This window comes from Pseudonaja textilis, chromosome 5, assembly GCF_049901715.1.
Source record: "Pseudonaja textilis isolate UNSWEBS1 chromosome 5, rPseTex1.2, whole genome shotgun sequence".
Classification (NCBI taxonomy): Eukaryota; Metazoa; Chordata; class Lepidosauria; order Squamata; family Elapidae; genus Pseudonaja; species Pseudonaja textilis.
Genome location: NC_141994.1, coordinates 50,864,446 through 50,884,874, shown reverse-complemented (window position 1 = coordinate 50,884,874; position 20,429 = coordinate 50,864,446). Strand labels below are relative to the sequence as shown.

General features: G+C 35.6%; 1 protein-coding gene across 1 annotated transcript in view; it reads left to right on the top strand.

Moving 5' to 3' along the window:
- The first annotated feature begins 737 nt into the window (after nt 1-737).
- The window catches only part of ISX (intestine specific homeobox), a 31,123-nt gene continuing 11,431 nt past the window's right edge, over nt 738-20,429 (top strand). The window contains exon 1 of the mRNA XM_087935493.1: nt 738-918. Coding sequence (XP_087791619.1) covers nt 738-918 — 181 coding nt within the window. The remainder of the gene's footprint in view (nt 919-20,429) is intronic.

The following is a 20,429-nucleotide window of genomic DNA, read 5'->3' as shown; positions in this document are numbered from 1 at the left end:
ACTCACCAGTGGTCAGGTAATTGGGCCAATAAGAAATTGTCTTTTAGTACAATCACAGGATAAAGCAGCGAGTAGCAGCAAGGGAAAGGGAGTTAAAAAGGTAACCTCTGAAGGTAAGAAAAAATTCTGGAGAATTTCTACTTTAAAAAAAAGGTTTATAAAAAAATATATCCATAACTAAATTTAAAGTAAGAAGAGCATTTAAAAGGAATAGGAGGAAAAGTTAGTTCTAATAGACCTCTAACATTATGATTATCTGTTGGGATACTTCCTAAACAGATCTGTCCTTTAAGGGAAAAGCAAGATTTTTTTCCCCTTCAGTTGTCCTTGATTGTATTATGGTTGCCATCCATCACTCCTAATATTTTAGAAAGAATAGCTTTAAAAAAACCTAGAAGTGTGTCCAAAGAAAGACACTTCTATTGGGACTAAGATGAGAAAATGAATATATGAAGATCCTTAAAACTTTTTAAATTGTAAAGAGGAGGTACATTTTAGTATAGGTGAGGATGAACACATTTCAATTCAGAATAAAATGATCATGAATTAAGATTTCTAAATTTTGTGGAGAATTTCCAAGAGGGAAATGGGCATTTTTCTTCTTATTTGGTCCTTTGAATGTAAGAATAGAACTCAGAAAGGAGAGAAAATCAACTTCTACTTGCCTTTTCCTTACATAAAATAAACAACCAAAAGAATATAACCTATACCAAGAATATTTTGTTTACTATTGTAGAATGAAGATGAGCTGCTCCAAGGAATGTGACAAGAAGGAGAAGCCTATTTTGTCTTTTTCTATAGAAGCAATCTTAAAAAACCCATCTACTGAGGCTTACCTCTACAATATGGTGACCTGCAATAGCCAATCTGAAGTGGCTAAAACATTCAGTTCTAAGCCACTTTTGGACAGGTATAAAGGTAGGAAATTTGTTCTAGTTTATGAAACATATGAACATTCTTATCCCTTTGCATGACTTTCAAGTTGATTGTTTTAAAAAATACTTGAAGTATATTGAATTCATATTCCAGCATAATTGTTAATGTTTTTATGGCTTCTATGGAAATTTTGAGCTTGCTTTTTGATACATTAGGACTATGACATATAACATTTTAAAGTAAAGTTTATTTTTCAGATAACAAAATGGTACCATAAAATTTTTCAGATTGCTTTCCTACTTTTCTTTTCCTTTTACATTTTAATAGATAGATATATTATACACTTAATAAGAACACTTTGTTTTTATGCAGGTTCTCTCTCTCACTCTCTCTCTCTCTCTCTCTCTCCCCTCCCTCCCCCTTCTCTGTTTTAAAGTAGGGCAAAAATTGGAAGCTTTTAGTGTATGTGTCTTTTTATTGTTAAGGACAATTTTTCTAGACGAAATTTGAACAAATTGCGTTTAAGAATATCTTTTCTTTAAAATGTTGTGTCCTAATGTCACACCCTTTAAACATATTAATTTGTTGCCTTGTAAATTGTGTGTGTGTGGGGGGGATCCCTAAGGAACATCTGATAGGTTTGTGGAAGAAATGTTATTGAAGTAGTATTAATGGGAAAAATATCAATTATATAGATTCTAATAAGGACAAAAGACATAGTTTTTCATTAAGTAATATGGGAACCCTACAAAATGAAGCAACTATCTAGCAGATAATTTAGAAAAACAGATATATTAAAATACTTCTCCAATATATGGCTGTACAGCTTTTTTTTTAATGTCGACCACCTTGCTAGACAATTGGTTCCATGGTTATATTCTTCCTGAAGTTTAAGTCCATTCTTCCTTATTTCTGGGAAAATAGAGAATCGATGTTGACATTGCTATTAATTGTAAGGCAGATAACAGATAACAGATAATCAGAGCTGAAGGGACCTTGTAGGTCATCTAGTCCAACTCGCCACCCAAGCGGGAGACCCTACATTATTTCTGACAAATGGCAGTCCAATTCTTCAGCTGACACCTCTCTAGGAATTTCAGGAGCGCCATCATGAACTTCCTTTATATTATTCTAAGCAAAGCGTGCTTAGTTTCCACATGATTAAATATGAAGGAGTAGAAAACAGGAGGAGATGAAGTCTGACAGTGTATCTTCTCATTATGGGCCAGTTTGAAATCTGCAAGTTTAAACCACTTCATGTCATCTGGAAATTGCACAAGTTATTAGTCTATGGAAGAGCCCATAGCTAACAGGCACATGTAGGGAAGCAGTTACAGTGCACATGTGCTTTAAGTCTAGAGATGATGTATAAACATTGTAGCAGCTACTAAAATGGAAAGTCTGTACTAATCTTCAGAACTGAAGTTGTACTTGAATCTGCTGTGCTAGTTCATGTGCACAAAGCATTTATCTACACTGCTGGTTAAACAAGCTATGAAATGCCAATTTTATTATGAAAGTAAACCCGAGCTCTCAAACACACAATTTCTATATAAAAGCTTGCACTGTTAAGGCAACATTGTGAATTACCTTCATGCAAACTGTGCTTTGTTTACAGATACAGATGAAAATGGGAAACAGAAAAAAAATTTCTTTCCCAGCAGATGCATTATGTGGTTATGATATAATTCCACATTCCAATATTTTAGAAACTGACAATATTATGTCAGTTGGAGAAGCCCATTTCAAGCCCATTTTAAAATCTCTTCAAATGTTTTGAAAATGAAGTGTTTTAAATTTTAATGTGTTTTTCTGTTATTTAAATTAGGTAATTTAATGTAATAGCTCCTCCTCACATGCTTTGAAATTGTTGAATGCAATTAGAGTCTAAAAGTGGAAGAAATGTGTGAGATATGCACCATCCTCTTATCTTCCCTAAGGGATCCTTCCTGATATATAGCTTTCAGGGCCCAGAATTTTCAGCAATGGCCAGGCTGGCTGGGGATTTCTGGGAGATTACATAGTTGAAGAATGTCCAAGGGACGAAAAACATCCATATTCATTAAGAAGTACTCATGGGCAATTTTATGCAATTATTCGTTTAAGTTTCTATTCTTCATACATTTTTCATCTTTTCCAAAAACAAACCAAAAATGTTAGTATTTGTAATATTTAATTATTAATAACATCCATTGTCATAGGTATTTGAACAGTCCTAACTTAATCCAGCATTTGATTTCTCAAAGTAGCCTTCTGGGTGCTAACAAGAAGACACTAGGAACTTGCCCCTTGCCAGTTATTATTCCTTTGCAACTGGTATGTAGAAGCATGCTTCCTCAAGCTCAAACAAGTTATTGAGAAACCAAGGCTAATATCTCTTGATAGGCCTATCCTCCATGAATTTATTGAATTTCCTTTTTAAAACTATCTGAGCTCATTATTACCATCATTCTCATGGGTAATGAATTCCAAAGGTTCATTACTTTCTGTGTTAAGAATTACTTGTTTTTACCTGTTCTAAATCTCTTTCATATCAGCTTTATTGGATAACTTCATTGGTCAAAAGAGAGAAAAAGGCATTCCTGTAAAATCTCTGTGTCGTGAAGGCTTTTGTCTCCTCTCAGTCCCAATTTTTCTAGACTTTTCTCATAAGTCAGGTATCCTCTTCTCCTGTTTTCTAGTTATACTTTTTTTTCAGATGTGATGACTAGAATGCTAGATGCATCTATAGATTTGTTGTTCTTTGTATTTTCCATCTCATTCCTGATGATCCATAAGATGGAATTTTCTGCTGTGCTCTGTTGATACCTTTATTGTGTGCCCGTAATTCATTATGATCCAGATCCTTTTCCTTTTCCTAGTTGGTTACAGATTGCTCAAACTTCATTAGAGGTTTTAGAATGTAAAATATAGTGGGGTTCACCAAAAAAGCAGTTTACACTTAATTGTACCCCTATTTGTGCTCAGGGAAATTTTTTTTAAAAAAAACACAACCTTAATCCTTTAGCTAAACAACGCTCCTAAATCACAGTTGAAAAGATCTACAATCTTACCTGCTTCCACACAAAACACATTATTCCTTTTTGCCATTACTTTTGTAAACTCCCACAAGTTAAACTGATCCTTTAAAAATTGCAGTTCAGGATAATAACTTACAATAAGAATGTCAGCTGGATGACTTTGAGCCTGTCACTCTCTCTCTGCCCAAACCCCACAGTAGTTGCTGTGGGGAAAAAATAGAAAACAGGATAGTGGTGGGTTTCAAATTTTTTTGCTACCGGTTCTATAGGCATAGCTTGGTGGGTGTGATGTGGCTTGGTGGGCATGGCAAGGGAAGGATACTTGAAAATCCCATTCCCTCCCCACCCCACTAACCTGCTTTCCAGTTCCATTCTCCTAGGCAGGGCAACAAAAGAAGACGCAGCCAATCAGCTGGGACTCAGGAGGCAGAGACTAGATGGGGGCAGGGCCAGTCAGAGGTGGTATTTTCTGTTTCTCCGAAGTACTCAAAATTTCCACTACCAGTTCTCCAGAACTGGTCAGAACCTGCTGAATACCACCTCTGAAGCAGGGGTATTAGAGATATAGGCTGGGTAGGATAAAAATGAAAATATTTTCAGGTAACATGACTTTTGGCAGTGTGATATTCTAAACTGGAAAAGCAACAGAATAAGTACAAGCATATTAGGTATCAGCTGTTACTCAGTAATGTATTTTAATGATAGAGTAAAGTAGTCACTGAAAAAGACTACCCTGGAACTACTTTAATTCAAAACCTCTTTGAATCTTGTTGGATTAAGAAGCATACAAACTGCAATAAGTAATCATATTATATGCAATAAGAATACATATCATATTCCTGCAGATAAAGCAGTTTTGTTCCAAGCATTCTTTGTTGAACAAAGGCTCTATTTTTTGTGGCTGAAATTCTGCCATTAAATTCCATGGCTATCTGAAATTTAGCCAAAAGCACAGTACCTTTTATCTTTGGGCCCTAATATAAAATACTTTATATTTTCCTACAAAAAGAAAAAAGATGCTCAGATCAAGGTTAACTCATAATAACTGCATAGATGTGTAGTTTTGTGGCAGCAATGCCTAAATATATTGCCTTTCAGGTGTTTGTTTGTTTTTTACTTTTAACTAGAACTCTAGTAGTTTCCTATCCAATTATGGAATTCAACTTTCTTCATTTTTTTAAGATCAGGCAAGCAAGATTGGTTTAGATGCTGCATTAGCTATAGGCATCAAACAATGCTAAATGTCTCCTTTGAGTCAAATTCAACTCTACTTCCATGAAGCTTTCCTGTCAACAGCAATAAAGTATTTAGCATTGCTCTTCTCTGGATATTTTTTTCAACTTCCCAGTCTAATCTATAGTTCTGGATTTTATCTTAGTTGGGGTGAATCAGCAATAATTTGAATTCTTCTGCTAGACCTTCACATCTATATTACTGTGAAATATGCATTTTGTTGCAGCCTTTTGCAAGCTCTCTATCACATTAGAAGGCATGCTTGTCATTCACATTATTATGCAGGCCTACAGAAAATTTTCAATGTACACTTTAAAGTTGGAATATGTATAACAGCCTTTACATTTTTATGAGTGTGTGCCTTACTTCTCTATCTTAAAAGGTCTACTATTATTCTTTACTGAATTGCTGAAGAATCCCCTTCCCCTGCATTTTGCATCTGGCTATCAGTCTTTAATCTTTCTTTGAAATAATTTTGCCTAGAGTGAATTCAGCTATATTACTTATATTTTTCCCTCTGCATCTTACTGCATATGTAGATGCTGAAGCAGTTTGAACCAAACCTTGAAGCCATTTCTCAATCGATTATTAACATTTTCCTCAGTCTGCACCAAGCTAAAATGTCACCATTACTGGAAGTCAAATGCTACATTTACCAAAGAAAATGTCATTCTGTCTCCAAAGCCCCTTTCTCAACACCATCTTCCCACTCTCAATATCTCGGTTTTTACCTATTCTTTTTTCCCTTAGAGAGATTGTTTTAAAGTTTTCAACCAAACTTAATTTCCTATTTGTTTTTGTTTTCGATAGAAAGAAGCTACTAAAAATATTGAGGAGATTGGCATCTTCATAATGTGAGAAATACTGGGGAGATCATATGGAATAAATTATAGAGTCTTTGCATATTCTATGGTCACTTTAATTTATTAGAATTGCCATTTTTATATACCTTTTGTGCATATATGGCAAGCAGAATTTCAGGAGCTAAGCATTTAAGTGCACAGAGATACTGGATTCACCAGAAGGAAAGGCTAATTTCTCCTAGGAAATGTACTTTTAAAATGAGCATCTTGTTAGATTCACTAGGAATCAATGGAAACAGAGCAGGTTTTTATTCTCTTCTGTCTAACCTTTTTGTAGTGCAGGGGAGGTGGGGTAATAAACTTAAAATCAGAAACATTTGCAAGTATCGTAATTACCAGCTTTCCTCAGATGAGGACTATGGTTCCCTATGTAAATTGGATGGTCCAGATTTTTACATTGTGGTTAAAATCACAGCGATGACTACATCTTGAACTTTTTGACACACATGTATTCCAGTCTTCCTTTAGTGATGTCTTGTTTAGTGACTATTCATAGTTACCGCAATGATGGAAAAGTGATTTTATGACCAATCCTTACACTTATGACCTTCACAAATCTGTAAAACAAAGGGAAGCTTAAGTAAGATAAGCACAGTGACCATTTCACTTAATCACTTTTCTTCATGATCCATTTGCTGGTTCCAATTGTGATTGCTAAACAAGAACTGCCACTTTTTTTTTTTTACAGACCAAATGCTGTACAGGGCTTGACCTTTGAATCTGGCTGTACTCCCAAATATAATGAATAATGCTGAGATTTAATTATTGTTTTATTTTTAAAAAAACTTGATGTACAGTATTCAATAATTTTCCTCTTAAAATTAAGAGGAATTAAATTAACAATTATGGTTCACTAATACTTTAGGTGCTTTGCCCTTTGGATGCTGGCTGGGAAAATCTAGGAGTTGAAGTCCACACATCTTAAGGTGTCCAAGTCTGAAAATCATTGATGTAAGTGAAAAGAAAATGTATCCACCCACAATTGTTGCTTTGAATGGCAAGAAAACCATTGTTTGGTTGATAATAAAACCATAATGAAAATTGTTCATTCTGACACTGATCCTTTATCTTACTATAACTCTTTACTAAATTCAGAATAGTCTCATTTTACCAGAGAAAGCTATAGCTGAAATCATTTTTCCTTATTATTGCACAACCACCAAGAATTATTAGAATTAATTGTCCCAATCGCCATTGGGTGCAAACCCAATGAAAGTAGGGCAGGCCGATTTTTGTCTTAGCTCTAGTTTCTAAAAAGAGAAGTAAGTAAACACATATGTTTTATCCTGAACAACTGACCCAGAAGAGAGGTAAAATGAAAAATATGTTACGTTGCTCTGACATTTGTCTTCACTGCATGAATAACGACACTTACAGATTATATGGATTATTAAAACTAACTGAAATAATCAGTAATGGTTGTCAAAAAGAAATGAAATGTCATTCTGTTTAATTATTATTACATGTGTTTCCTTTCCTTATTTCATTGCCAGACCACAAATCTGAAAAGGTCACATGCTTGGCTTGTATTCAGTTATATTTGGATCCTCACAAGTTTGTAATCACCTAAAAAGAGTCATATTTCAACCATGGCTATTTCTTGGCTAATATTTTTAACAAAATTCTTATCACAGTTTTTTTCTTGCACCTCCCCCCCCCGCCCCCCGTTTCTTCTTGTTCAAAGTTCCCTCTCTTCATGAGATATAGGCATACTGGATTATTCTTCCTATAGAAGAATAACAGAGTTGGAAGGGACCTTGGAGGTCTTCTAGTCCAACCCTCGGCTTAAGCAGAAGATCCTACACCATTCCAGACAAATGGCAGTCCAATCTCTTTTTAAAAACCTCCAATGATGGATCACCCACAACTTCTGAAGGAAAGCCGTTCCACTGATTAGTGGTCCTCGTTGTCAGGAAATTTCTAGTTGTAGCCTGTTTCCCTCCTTGATTAGTTTCCATCCATTGCTTCTTGTGCTGCTTTCAGGTACTTTGGAGAATAGGCTGGCTCCATCTTCTTTGTGGCAGCCCCAAGGATATTGAAACACTGCTATCATATCACTCCTACTCCTTGTTTTCATTAAACTAGACATACCCAATTCCTGCAATTCTTCTTTATATGTTTTAGCCTCCAGTCCCCTAATCATCTTTGTTGCTCTTCTCTGAGCTCTTTCTAGAGTCTCAACATCTTTTTATATTGTGGCAACCAAAACTGGATACAATATTCCAAATGTGGTCTTACCAAGGCATTATAAACAGTATTAACACTTCTTGGACAACCTATGTGCTGTCCCATTCACTCACTCATAGTGGTGAGTTAATGGGTTTATTATTCCCTAGCAATTCCCTTCACTAAAAACCCACAATTGTTCCAATTAAGTCCAGCCAAAAGCAGGCCAATGCTAGCCCATAAAGCAATGGTCAGTGAGTCCAGAAGGAAAGTTTCCCAAACAAGATAAACCTACCAGGCAAAATTAAATCCACAATACAAGAGGGTGCATTCACTTTCCAGATGGTTTTATGACTCCTTTTGAAGTACAGATCTCATGGCTGAAATATCTGGCCTAATCACTGGAAGCCTTTGCTTTTTTCCTCTCTGGAATGATGATAACATCATGCTTAATTAAATGTTCTAGAGCAGGGGTCTCCAACCTTGGAAACTTTAAGACTTGTGACCCTTCTGAAGAATTCTGGGAGTTGAAGTCCAAAGTCTTAAAGTTGCCAAGGTTGGAGACCCCTGTTCTAGAGATCGTACAGTTTGCAGATCCTTGTATCATTCAGTTTGTCTTAACAAAAAAACTTCAAGCTGTGTATTTTTAATCTTTTTTTCCTCTCAAGGACCATCACTATGATGATTTAAAATTCCTGATAAATGACAGGATTGGACAGGCTATTATTTCTTTGGGGGATGTATAGGTAGTCCTCGACTTACAACCAGAATCAAGCCAAAACTTCAGTTGTTAAGTGAGACATTTGTTACATGAATTTTGCACCATTTTACGACCTTTCCTGCCACAGTTGTTAAGTGAATAATTGCAATTGATAAGTTAATAATATGGTTGTTAAGTGAACCTTGCTTGTCAGAAGGTTGCAAAAGGTGATCACACAACCTTAGGACATAGGAATTGTCATAAATATGAAAAATGGTCATAAGTAACTTTTTTCAGTGCTGTTCTAACATTGAACAGTCACTAAATGAACTATTGTAAATCAAGGATTACCTGTATTTGACTGCTGGGGCAGCACACTTCCCACTGCTTAATCAAAATTTCTTCTCCTCAATATCTCAATGCTATGTTGTGTTGTAATAGCAACAATTGGCAATAGGATCAGGGGTGGGATTCTACCCATTCTGCCTGGTCTATAGAACCCCTCGTTAACTTTCTAAGCAGTTTGGAGAACCGAATTAGAAGCAATCTCCCTTTGTTTTGCTTTTTCCCTTATTACATTCTTATTACATCCTTATTACATTCTTGCCAGTACGCCTAGACTTCCTGTCTCCGGAGCTTCTGAGGCTTGGCTTTCTTAAAGTGGAAGGGTTGTTTTAAGATTTTTACACTGCTGTGGGGAGAAAATACTTCCCTGGACAATCAGCACTTTGAAGAAATAATTGAATAATGAAGCATAGCTTTTAGTGACAGGGAACCAAGATGAGTGACATTCAGCAAGACTTCTAGGTTAGCTAGAAAGATTGACATTCAAACATGAGTTTACATACCCTTTCTGAATTTTGGTCTAAAACTGGTTTTTAGTGAAGGTTAATTCTGTGCTTGTTGATGTTTAATCCTGTGTTTCTTGATGGGATGATTTTCCCTATTCAGCTTCAACAAGCAACAGCTACTGTTATGATTTAATTATTTGTACTGTGTTTGAATTTTGTCCTGCCTCATTGTTTCTTTTTCTATCTGGGGAGGGGGTGTTCCTTCACTGCTTTAGTGGTATCTGGCACTGTCCTTTTGGGGTATACTTCCAAGAAGCAGGATGCAAGCTTGGCACTTATTTTTTTACTGCCTTTCTGGGGATGGGCGGGCTGGCATGTGACCATTCCTTAAATCTGGGTGATTTCCTTAGGATATCTTGCAAAGTGAGTGAGACCAACTGGTATTTTTTAATGGTGCAAATGGATCTAAGGATTGCTTTTCCTGGATGTGCTTTTTCTGGAGAGCTTAAATGAGCTCTCTGCTAAAGGGTTTCACTTTATGAGCAAGAGTTGGCTGCTTGATAGTTATCACTGCATTTTAACTATTTTCATTCCTCAAGGTGCACTGGCACCCTGCCTGATTTGTAACTCTGGCCTGCAGGTATTTTTAATCTAATGATTGATATTTGGGGCAGCTTTTTGCAAGCAAAGAAGCTTTTTGTATTTTTGTTCAGGTAGTCCTTGACTTACAACAGTTCATTTAGTGACCATTTAAAGTTACAATGGCACTGAAAAAAGTGACTTATAACCATTTTTCACACTTATGACCGCTGCAGCATCCCCAGGCGAGGAGAAGCACCCCTTGACATGAGTGATGTTGAGCTGGCCACACCCACCCAGTCACATGACCACCAAGCCACACCCACCCACCAAGCTACGCCCAGAGAACCAGTTGTTAAAAAAATTGAATTCCACCCCTGAATAGGATGCATTGGGTAATCCCATTGTTAGTCTGTTTGCGTGTGCCTTTCCCATGGGAGTTGGTCCTCTACAGCTGCAGTGCAGAATTTTTCTTCTGATGTTCTACCGGTTGTCATTAGTTTCATTTTCTTTATATTTAATGTTATGTTTAAATTATTCATGTTGGGTATAGACAATAACAGATATTAAGTAGTCTCCTGACAGTATAATATATGAAGTAGAATTCTGAACTTCAGAAATCTAGATCTTTAGGAAATATGCTTAGGATAGTATATGGCTGGGATAATAACAATAGTTCCTTTCTTAAAAAAGTGGCAAGTGTTAAACCTGGAACTGAAACCTGCAAGAAGTAAACCCTACAGTCAGCTAATGCACAAAGGTTAACTAAGTTATTTTCAGCCATGTTGCTGTAATCTCTTCAGAACTGAATAAAGCTTCTCCATATCAGTTACCATCAAATCTTTGCTTGCAATGCATTCAATCTCTTTTTGGACTCCTACATTATTTTCTTCCATGCTTCATTTGCTTTCATTACACTGGCAGCTCAGCAAGAAACCTCTCAAAACACAGTTAACGTTGAATAGATTTTTCATGAGAGGGATCTCTCTCTCTCTCTCTCTCTCTCTCTCTCTCTCACACACACACACACACACACACACACACACACAAACACACACTGAGTTTTATAATACATGCTCACCCACTCCAATTTTTATCATTCACTTTTGTTGTAAGATATTTTTAATCACTTGTTTTTGTGTGTGTGTAAAGCTTTCCTGTTTTTCATGCCAGAAGTTTTTCTTCTACTCTTCATTGCAGCCATCCACTTCAGTAATTAAGTGTCTGTGATTGGTGCCTAGGTAAGGCAGCTTTTGTCTGAAAGGCTTTGGTCTAAAAGAAATTAAATGGTGCTTTTAAACATTCCAGCGTCCTGCTGCTCCATTTCTTCAGTGCCCCAATAGATATCAGCAGGAAGCTAAATGCGATGCTTCTGTGGCAGAAGGCTCTAGCCTGAGCTATTTGTATGTATCCAATTAGAACCATTCTCCCATCTAAACTAATTCTTGTAATAAAAGGTGAGAAGATGCTCTGATAAAAATTAGCTACGGCACCATATTTTCAATTCCAAGTCTCTTCATAATCAAATAAATAGACTCTTTAGTTAGTTAGAGAAGCCATACGTCCTCCTTTTGTTCTTTTTCTAATGAACAAGCCAATGTTTTCATGATAAGGCCAATGTTTTCACATCACTCATGAATCAATGATCATTGTCATCGTCATCATCCATCATCATCATCTCTCCAAATGCCACTCACTCTTCAGATCATCTCTAGGTATAAATTAAATATATTGTGAGGACATAGACTATTGAGCTGTGTATACTTTGAAAATTATTTGGAAGAAATTACATGTAAGTGTTAGGAATGATAGTCACCTAATAGTTGGGTTGGCAATATATAAACCAGGATAGTAATTTAATGCTGTATCTTTAAGAGAATGCTGTAATTGTAAATGGCTGAGGTTTCTCCAATGGCCATAAGATGGAGCCAGAAACCTGGTTTCTCTCTTCTTGCATTTCCTGTTTTGTCATGTTGTCTGATTGTGGTTCTGCTTGGATTGCTGTGAGTCTTGCAACTGTTAGCAAACTCTGTTTACTGAACTTTGTTTAGGATACTTGACTTCGTTTTTGGATTATCCCTGGACTGATACTAACTGCTTTGACCGTGTATGATTTGGACTGTTTGTTGGACTTCATTTACCCATTTACTGGAAGTAAAACCTACATTTTACTATTCAGTGTATCAGTATGCTGGTTGTGTGTTATTCAACATCACTCTCACTATGTTTCCCTCAGTGCACTCATTCTCCTAATGGGGAATACCTCAACAGTAAGCATTGGCACATTTTTTTCTGTTATTCAGTAAGGAAGAAACATGTTTTTAATGCCCCCCTGTGTATTCTTGTAACAGGTCCCACTGTTTTAAGAGTCACCTTAATATATAGACACCTTAAAAGAGTGGAATGTTTTTTTAAGGCTTGCATAGAAGTTGGAAAAAAAGATGTAGCTGATTTAAGTAGTAGCGAAGAAGTGCTAGGTTCATGTTATGCCTGATGTACTCCATAAAGTTATCCTACAGATTATACTTATGCAAAGTGGAAGATATTCCAATCAGAGAATCCATAAGTGCAAAAGTTGAAGGGTTTTCTATCATTCTCCCTTATAATTTTTTTAAAAATGGTATTTACATATAATCCACCTTGTAGCCTTCAACTTTTGCTCTGGAAACAAAATGAAGCCAATTTAAAAAATCCATTTTCAGATTTCAACCTTTTCTTCTGTTTTGACCTCATTGAGGGCCTAGTGTTCCATCTAGACCATATTTAACATGATTGATTTTTTTCTGCTACTTTACTCCTAAAAGTGAACACAAAGAAGAAAGAAAACTTTATAGTTTTACCATTTTTCCTGTATTCTCGGTTAGAGTGAGTAATAACCCTGACTGTCAATTTCTCTTGATTAAAAAAAAAAATACATCATCACATGTTCCATCAGTGAATTCCTTCCCTCCCACTCCCATCAAAAAAGACTCCACCAACTTTTCACCATCCCATTGTTGAACTTGTAAATATAATAAATGGCCTTGGAGGCCATGTGTAGAGGGGAAGAGCCATTCTTGCACAGTGCTCGCTTATCAATTGGAGTGGAAGACATTGCTTAGAATGAAATGAAGAACAGCAGGAGAACTAGACAGCACTGCTTGAATTGACACAAGTCAGAAGTTGCTAGTTATGATGCACAGCAAAATAATATATGCCTTTCAAGGTAGCTATGTGTGAGAACTCTATTGTACATTTCTGTCCTTGAAAATTCTCAGTAGCTCACTCTCAGGCATAGTCACCTTCTCTATTAATGGAACAATAATTTCATAATTTTGAAGACCTTCTTCAGCAATTTACATTGTCCTTTTTTAGATTTTCAGGGATTTTTGTCCTAGATAGAATTGACCTTCTTACTTTATTATTTTCAAAAGCAAAATACTATGAGGCAGTGGGTGGGATTCAAAAAATTTGTACTACCAGTTCTGTGGGTATGGCTTGGTGAGCATGGCTTGGTGGGTGTGGCAGGAGAAGGTTACTGCAAAATCCCATTCCCTCCCCACCGCCACTAACCTGCTTTCCAACTCTGTTCTCCTCTGCAGGGCAACAAAAGAAGACCCAGTCAATCATCTGGGAGTCAGGAGGCAGAGAATAGATGGGGCGGGGCCAGTCAGATGTGGTATTTGCTGGTTCTATGAACTACTCAAAAGTTCTGCTACCCGTTCTCCAGAACTGGTCAGAACCTACTGAATACCACTCTGCTGTGAGGCAAGCAAACACTAGAGAAATGGAAATAACATGGATAAGAAGTTTACTATTGTATTTTTGTTTCCCATATCTCTTGAAAATGTAAAGGTTATCCTCATGCCCTAATTCTTCATTTTGAATCTACTCATAATTTAACTGTGTAATAAAAATGTCTTTTAATTAAGAAACTGGAACTATTGCAAGAAGTTTAACAATCACTTTTTCTAAAAGGACCTTCTCAGGTTTTTTTTTAGTTTTTATTCTAAACACTTTTTATAGCTTATAAAGAAAGTAAGAATTCTAATTGTATTCCAATATTTTTTCACTTCCTGGCATGTCCACCAGGTATGAAAATAAGTGCCTTTTTCTTTTCCACATTTCCAACAATTTGGGTCTGAGTTAACCTTTTTTGCCAATCTAGTGGGAGGAAGGTGCCATCTGTAGAACATTTTGTATTGATTTTCCTTGTATGCTGTGGATGTAATTAGTTTGTAATTTGATCCCCACATTCTCTCCCAATTTTCTAAGTCTATACCGTGGCCAACATTTTCACCCATACCACCACCGTCTCTTTGACCACCTCCTCTTCAATTTTAAAATCTGGTAGAAAGTTATCTATTCTTGAAATCATTTTCTTTTCCATTTCTTGTAGAATTTTATCTGACTGATGCTTTTCCATGCAGAAACCTAATTGTTCTTTGTCCTTCTGATATCTTGCCTGAATTTGCATGTATGGCCACCGATCTATCTTTATATTTTGTTGCTGTAATTCTTGTCTCGCTTTTAATCTTCCTTGTGTATCTAAAAGGTCTTTGTAACTCCTTTTTTTTCCAGATCCATTGCATTTGGGTAGATTTGTGCTTCCATAGTTGACAGCCAGTTCAGTATTTTAGTATAATGATTCTTTTTAATCCATGTCCGAATTAATGAATCTCTAATCATGTGTCTCTGAAAATATGCATGCTGTTTACATTTCCCATCCCATAGGAAACCATGCCATCCTCTCTGCAAGTCGTGACCCTCTATCGACAATACTCTCCTATTTTCCAGGTTGATCCAATCTTTAATCCATACCATATCCACAGCCTGATAATACATTTCCCAGTCAGGGAGTCCAAAGCCACCCCTTTCTCTTTGTACTGTAACAATTTCATTTTTATCCTAGCTTTTTTCCCATCCAAAACAAATTCACTTATTATTCGATCTAATTCTCTAAAAAAGGTTTTATCCAATCTTATTGGTACAGTTTGAAAAAGATATAGCATTTTTGGTAGGGTAGACATTTTAATTGCTGCAATTTTCCCCAGTAGTGATAGCTGTAATTTTCCCCACATTTCCAATTCTTTTCTGACTTGTATTATTAATTTGTCATAATTATCTTTCTTGATTGAAGTGCATCTTGCTGTTAACCAAATGCCTAAATATTTTACCTTTTTCACACTTTGCATTCCCAATTTTCCTTCTAATTCTTTTTTTTTTTTGCTTATCTTTTAAATTTTTAGTGAATAATTTTGTTTTGTTTTTATTAATCTTAAGGCCTGTGACCTTGCCAAATTCCTCTATTTCCTTTATTAATTTTACTCCTGTGTCCTCTGGATCTTCCAAAAAAATACTATATCGTTGGCAAATGTCTGTAGCTTATAATGCTCCTTTTTAATTAAAGCCCCTTTGATTTCTACATTTTTCCTAACATTTTCCAATAAGTTTCTAAGGTAAGAATAAAGAGAAGGGGTGACAGTGGGCATCCCTGCCTTACTCCCTTGTTGATCTTGAATGTTTCCACCATTCATTATTACACTGACCATCTGTGTTGTATAAATTGTCAAAATCAATTTAATAAATTTATTGCCAAATTGCTTTTTAATTGTTGTATTATGAACTGCCAATTAACTTTGTCAAATGCCTTTTGCACATCGAGGAAGACCATTGCCAATTGTTTTCCTGAGTTTGCTTCATAATATTTCATTATATTGAATACCATTCTGGTATTATTTTTGATTTGTCTATTCGGTAAGAATCTATTTTGGTCGCTATGAATGATCTGATTAAGGGTTTTTTTCAATCTTTCTGCCATTACGGACATAAATATTTTATAATCAACATTTAAAAGGGATATGGGCCTATAATTTTGAATTAATTGATGGTCTGAATCTTCTTTTGGGATCAATGTTATGTATGTCTCCCCCCATGATTTAGGTAATTTTGCTGTCATCAGTACCTCATTATAGAGTTCTAATAATTGCATTTCTAATTTTTCTTGGAGCGTTTTATAAAGTTCCCCTGGGAGACCATCCGGTCCTGGTGTCTTATTGTTTTTCTGTTTCAGGATTGCCTCTTGCAGTTCTCTTAATGTTATTTCCCTGTTATTTCCTCTTCTTTATCCTCTTCCAGGATCACAGGTAGCCCTTTTCCTTCTAAGTAAAGTTGGATATTTTCCTCTGGTACATCTTCCCTACTATATAATTTCTCAAAAAAAACTTTTAACAATATGTTTTTTCCTTTTAAGTTTGATGTTGTAGGGTACCATCAGCGTCTTTCAATTGTTGAATTGCTTTTTTTTCTTTTTCTTTCTTAAATCTATAAGTTAGCCACCTTCCCGGCTTATTTGTGTGTTCAAAATAATTCTGTTTTATCTTTTTCATGTCCTGTAACCATTCATCTTGTGCTAACATATTCAATTTATGTCTAGTCATTATCCTCTCCATATTTGCTGTCTTATTATGTGGTGTTTTTTTTCTAGTGTTTTTTCTAACTCCTTAAGAGTATCTAGTAGTTTAGATTGTTCTCCTTTTTTCCCTTATATCTACGTGTATTATATAAAATTGCTAGGCCCCTGTTATATGCTTTAGTCGTGTCCCATAGGTTTGGAATTGATGTTTGTTGTTCTTTGTTTTCCTTCAGAAAGAACTCCAATTCTTTTTCCATCATCTTAACCCATTCTTTTTCTTTTAGGATCTCCTTGTTTAGCATCCATCTTCTGTTTTTTTTCAATCCTTTCCAAATTATTTTAATGGGATTATGGTCTGCCCATGTGTTAGATTCAATTTCTATTTCTTTATATTACATTCCATTTCCCCATTTCTCCATAACATATCCAATCTTGACCATGATGTGTGTGGTGCTGAATAGTAAGTATAATGATTTTGTTTGGATTTCTTTCTCTCCATATAACTTTTAATCCTAATTCTTCCACCATGATAGAATACTTTTGGTAATGTTTTCCTTTTCCTTTTTTTCCCTGGATTTCCATTATTGTAATCTTTTCCTAAATTTGCTATTGCATTGAAATCACCTAGCAGGCATATGTTCTCACATTCCTGTTCTACTAATTTTCTGTATAGTTTGGTATAAATTTTTTCTTGTTTCTCATTCGGCGCATATATCACTATCAATAACATTTTCTTATAATTTATATAAACTTCTAACATCAAAATCCTACCCTCCTCGTTTGCATATACCTGTTTTGCTTGTAAATGTTTCCTAATGTATATTGCTATCCCCCTCTTTTTTTTGTTGGGCTAGAGATACCTATAAAACTCCTACCTTTGGTGCTTCTAACAGTTTACTTTGATGTTTCTGGATATGTGTTTCTTGAAGGCATATAATATCTAAATTCAGTTTCTGTAGTTTAGTTATTGTTTTTTTCCCTCTTAATTTGTGAATTTAAACCGTTGATGTTAATGAAAATCAATTTGATTTCTTCCGCCATCTTACTCTGTAGTTGTTTCTTGTTGAAGCTTATTGGATAGAAGAAATCACAAATCAGAAAACTGAATTTAATCTGGAAATTTTTTATTAGGTATAATAACACAAAAATGCAATAAAACAGATGGATATATTATGTCACATATATTAACTGCTGCAAGGATTCATACGCACAACTCTGGAAGGAAAAAAGGGTTCCACCGGAAGGCATGGTTATAAAAAAAAAATAGATTGTATAGAAATGGACAGGCTAATGATGAAAATAAAATACAGAGAAGATTCAATTTATTATAGGGCCTGGGGTGCCTGGTATGAGTGGTTTAGAAATAAAAAGAAAATAAAATGGCAATTAGGAAAAGAATGAGGGAATATGTAAATATACCATGGAGAAGATTGAGATGTAAGGATAAAAGATATTGATTTATAGTAAGAGTAAGATGTAATGGTAAAGGAATAAGTAAATACATATACTGAAAAATGTGAAGAGATGCAAAAGATGTCTTGATGTTGATAACAATGTTTAAAGTTTTATTTTATGTTTTTAAAATTTGGAAACTTAATCAATTTATTTTTTTTAAAAAAAAGAAACTAAGAATTCTAAGTAATCACATAAAGAAACTTTTAAAGTAAGAAATGTAGTGTAATTTCCCCAGAGCCATATTCTTAAAACCACCATTGCACTTAACATTTTATAACCCTATAATTTCCATATTCATTATTATACCATGATTTTGTGTACTGTTGCTTGCTATGTGATCTCTTAATTTGAGATCTCAAAGTTGCTTGCAAATATTTGGCGCTGTAAGAAATTGTACCGGTTTAGAGGTGAACACTAATGAAGATTTGCCCCTGTAAATCCAAGTTCTCATATGCAAGTAGTTCTTGTTTAGTTAACCAGTTGGGACTAGTAACTAAAACTTTAAACAAAACACAACTATGCTTTGAAACCACAACTAAATAAATAAATAAAACCACAACTGTGCTTATAATCTTACTTCAGCTTTCCTTTGCTTTACAGCCTTGGGAAAATCATAAATTTAAGGATTGGTTGAAAAATTACTTTAACAGATAGAAATGATCTTCTGGTCCAATGCCCAACTCAGGCAGGAAACCCTATGCCATTTCAGACAAATGGTTTTCCAATCTCTTCTTTAAAAAGTCCACTGTTGGAACATTCACAATTTCTGGAAGCAAGTTGTTCCACTGATTTTGTCTAACTGTCAGACGAATTTATCCTTAGTTCTAAGTTGCTTCTCTCCTTGATTAATTTCCATTCATTACTTTTTTCATCATTGCTTGTTCATCACAGTCATGACTGAATGGTCAGTGTATGAGGCAGTCACTACCATTGGTGCATGAGGCAGATGCTATCACTCACTGTTCAGGGCAGTATACACACCTTCCTCCCTTCTTCCTTTTCCCTCCCTGGAAGTAGAAATATTATTATGATTAAGTTTAATAAAAATACACCTTTTCATTTTCTTACCAGCATGTTCTTGATTAGCTCACGGTAACTACAGCAGCAGCAATTTCATTTACAGCTGAAATCAAAGCCAATCCATTCAGTCTCTGTTGGTTTGCAGCTAACCTCAGGTTATTTTATTATTATAATCTGAGTGATCCAGGTTTTTTAAAAAACTGCTCAGCAGGACAGGTACTCAAATTCCTTGTATTGTTGTTGCTGCTGTGACCTTGTATAGAGAAAAAGTTTTGTAGAATCAAATATATGAGGAGAGGTTATAAGAAGACAAATTGGTATGGCAGAGCAGGGAGAACTAACTATTCTTGGGGCAAATCTGTTCTTTGATATGTTTGATGGTGGAATAATCTATCCTTATGTTATAAAGTTGGAATCTGGAAGGGAAGGGAAGGGAAGAGAAGAGAAGAGTCAGAAGGGACCTTGGGGGTCTTCTAGTCCAACCCCCTGCTCAGGTAGGAAACTCTATATCATTTTAGACAAATGGTTGTCCAATCTCTTCTTAAAAACTTCCAGTGTTGGAGCATTTGCAACTTCTGGAGGAAAGTTGTCCCACTGATTAATTGTTCTAACTTCCAGAAAAAATTTTTCTTAGTTCTAGGTTCCTTCTCTCCTTGATTAGTTTCCATCTTGTCTTCAGATGCTTTGGAGAATAACTTGACTACCTCTTCTTTGTGGCAGCCCCTGAGATATTGGAACACCACTATCAGGTCACCTCTAGTCCTTCTTTTCATTAAACTAGACATACCGAATTCCAGCAACCGTTCTTTATATGTTTTAGCGTCCAAGCCCCTAACCATCTTTGTTGCTCTTCTCTAGCTTTGGTGAGCCAAGCAAATTATTTCTAAATTCCTAACATGCTTTTCTATTAGTATATTCTGTGCAGTTAATTAAATTCTTGGCTAGCATCCAGATCTGTCCTCCAATTTATTAGCCAGGAATGGAGCAGAATAGATTTTCCTTCTATTTTCCACACCAGATTCATCCTTGCTAACACTTTTCAGAACCAGTTTTGTGTAGTGATTAAGGCATTAGACTAGAAATCAGAAGACCCTAAATTCTAATTCCATGTTAGGGATGAAGACCTTGGGCCGGTCACTCTCTCTCAGCCCTGGTTAGGATTAGGGGTAGGGGTAGGGATAGCCTTGGAAAGGAGGCATTGGCAAGCCACATCTGAAAAATCTTACCAATAAAACTACAGAAACTTGTCCAAGCAGTAATCAAGAATCAACAGTATCTTAAAAGAACAACAACAAAACCTGTTTTAAAAATTGGTTGCAGGGGACATAGGAG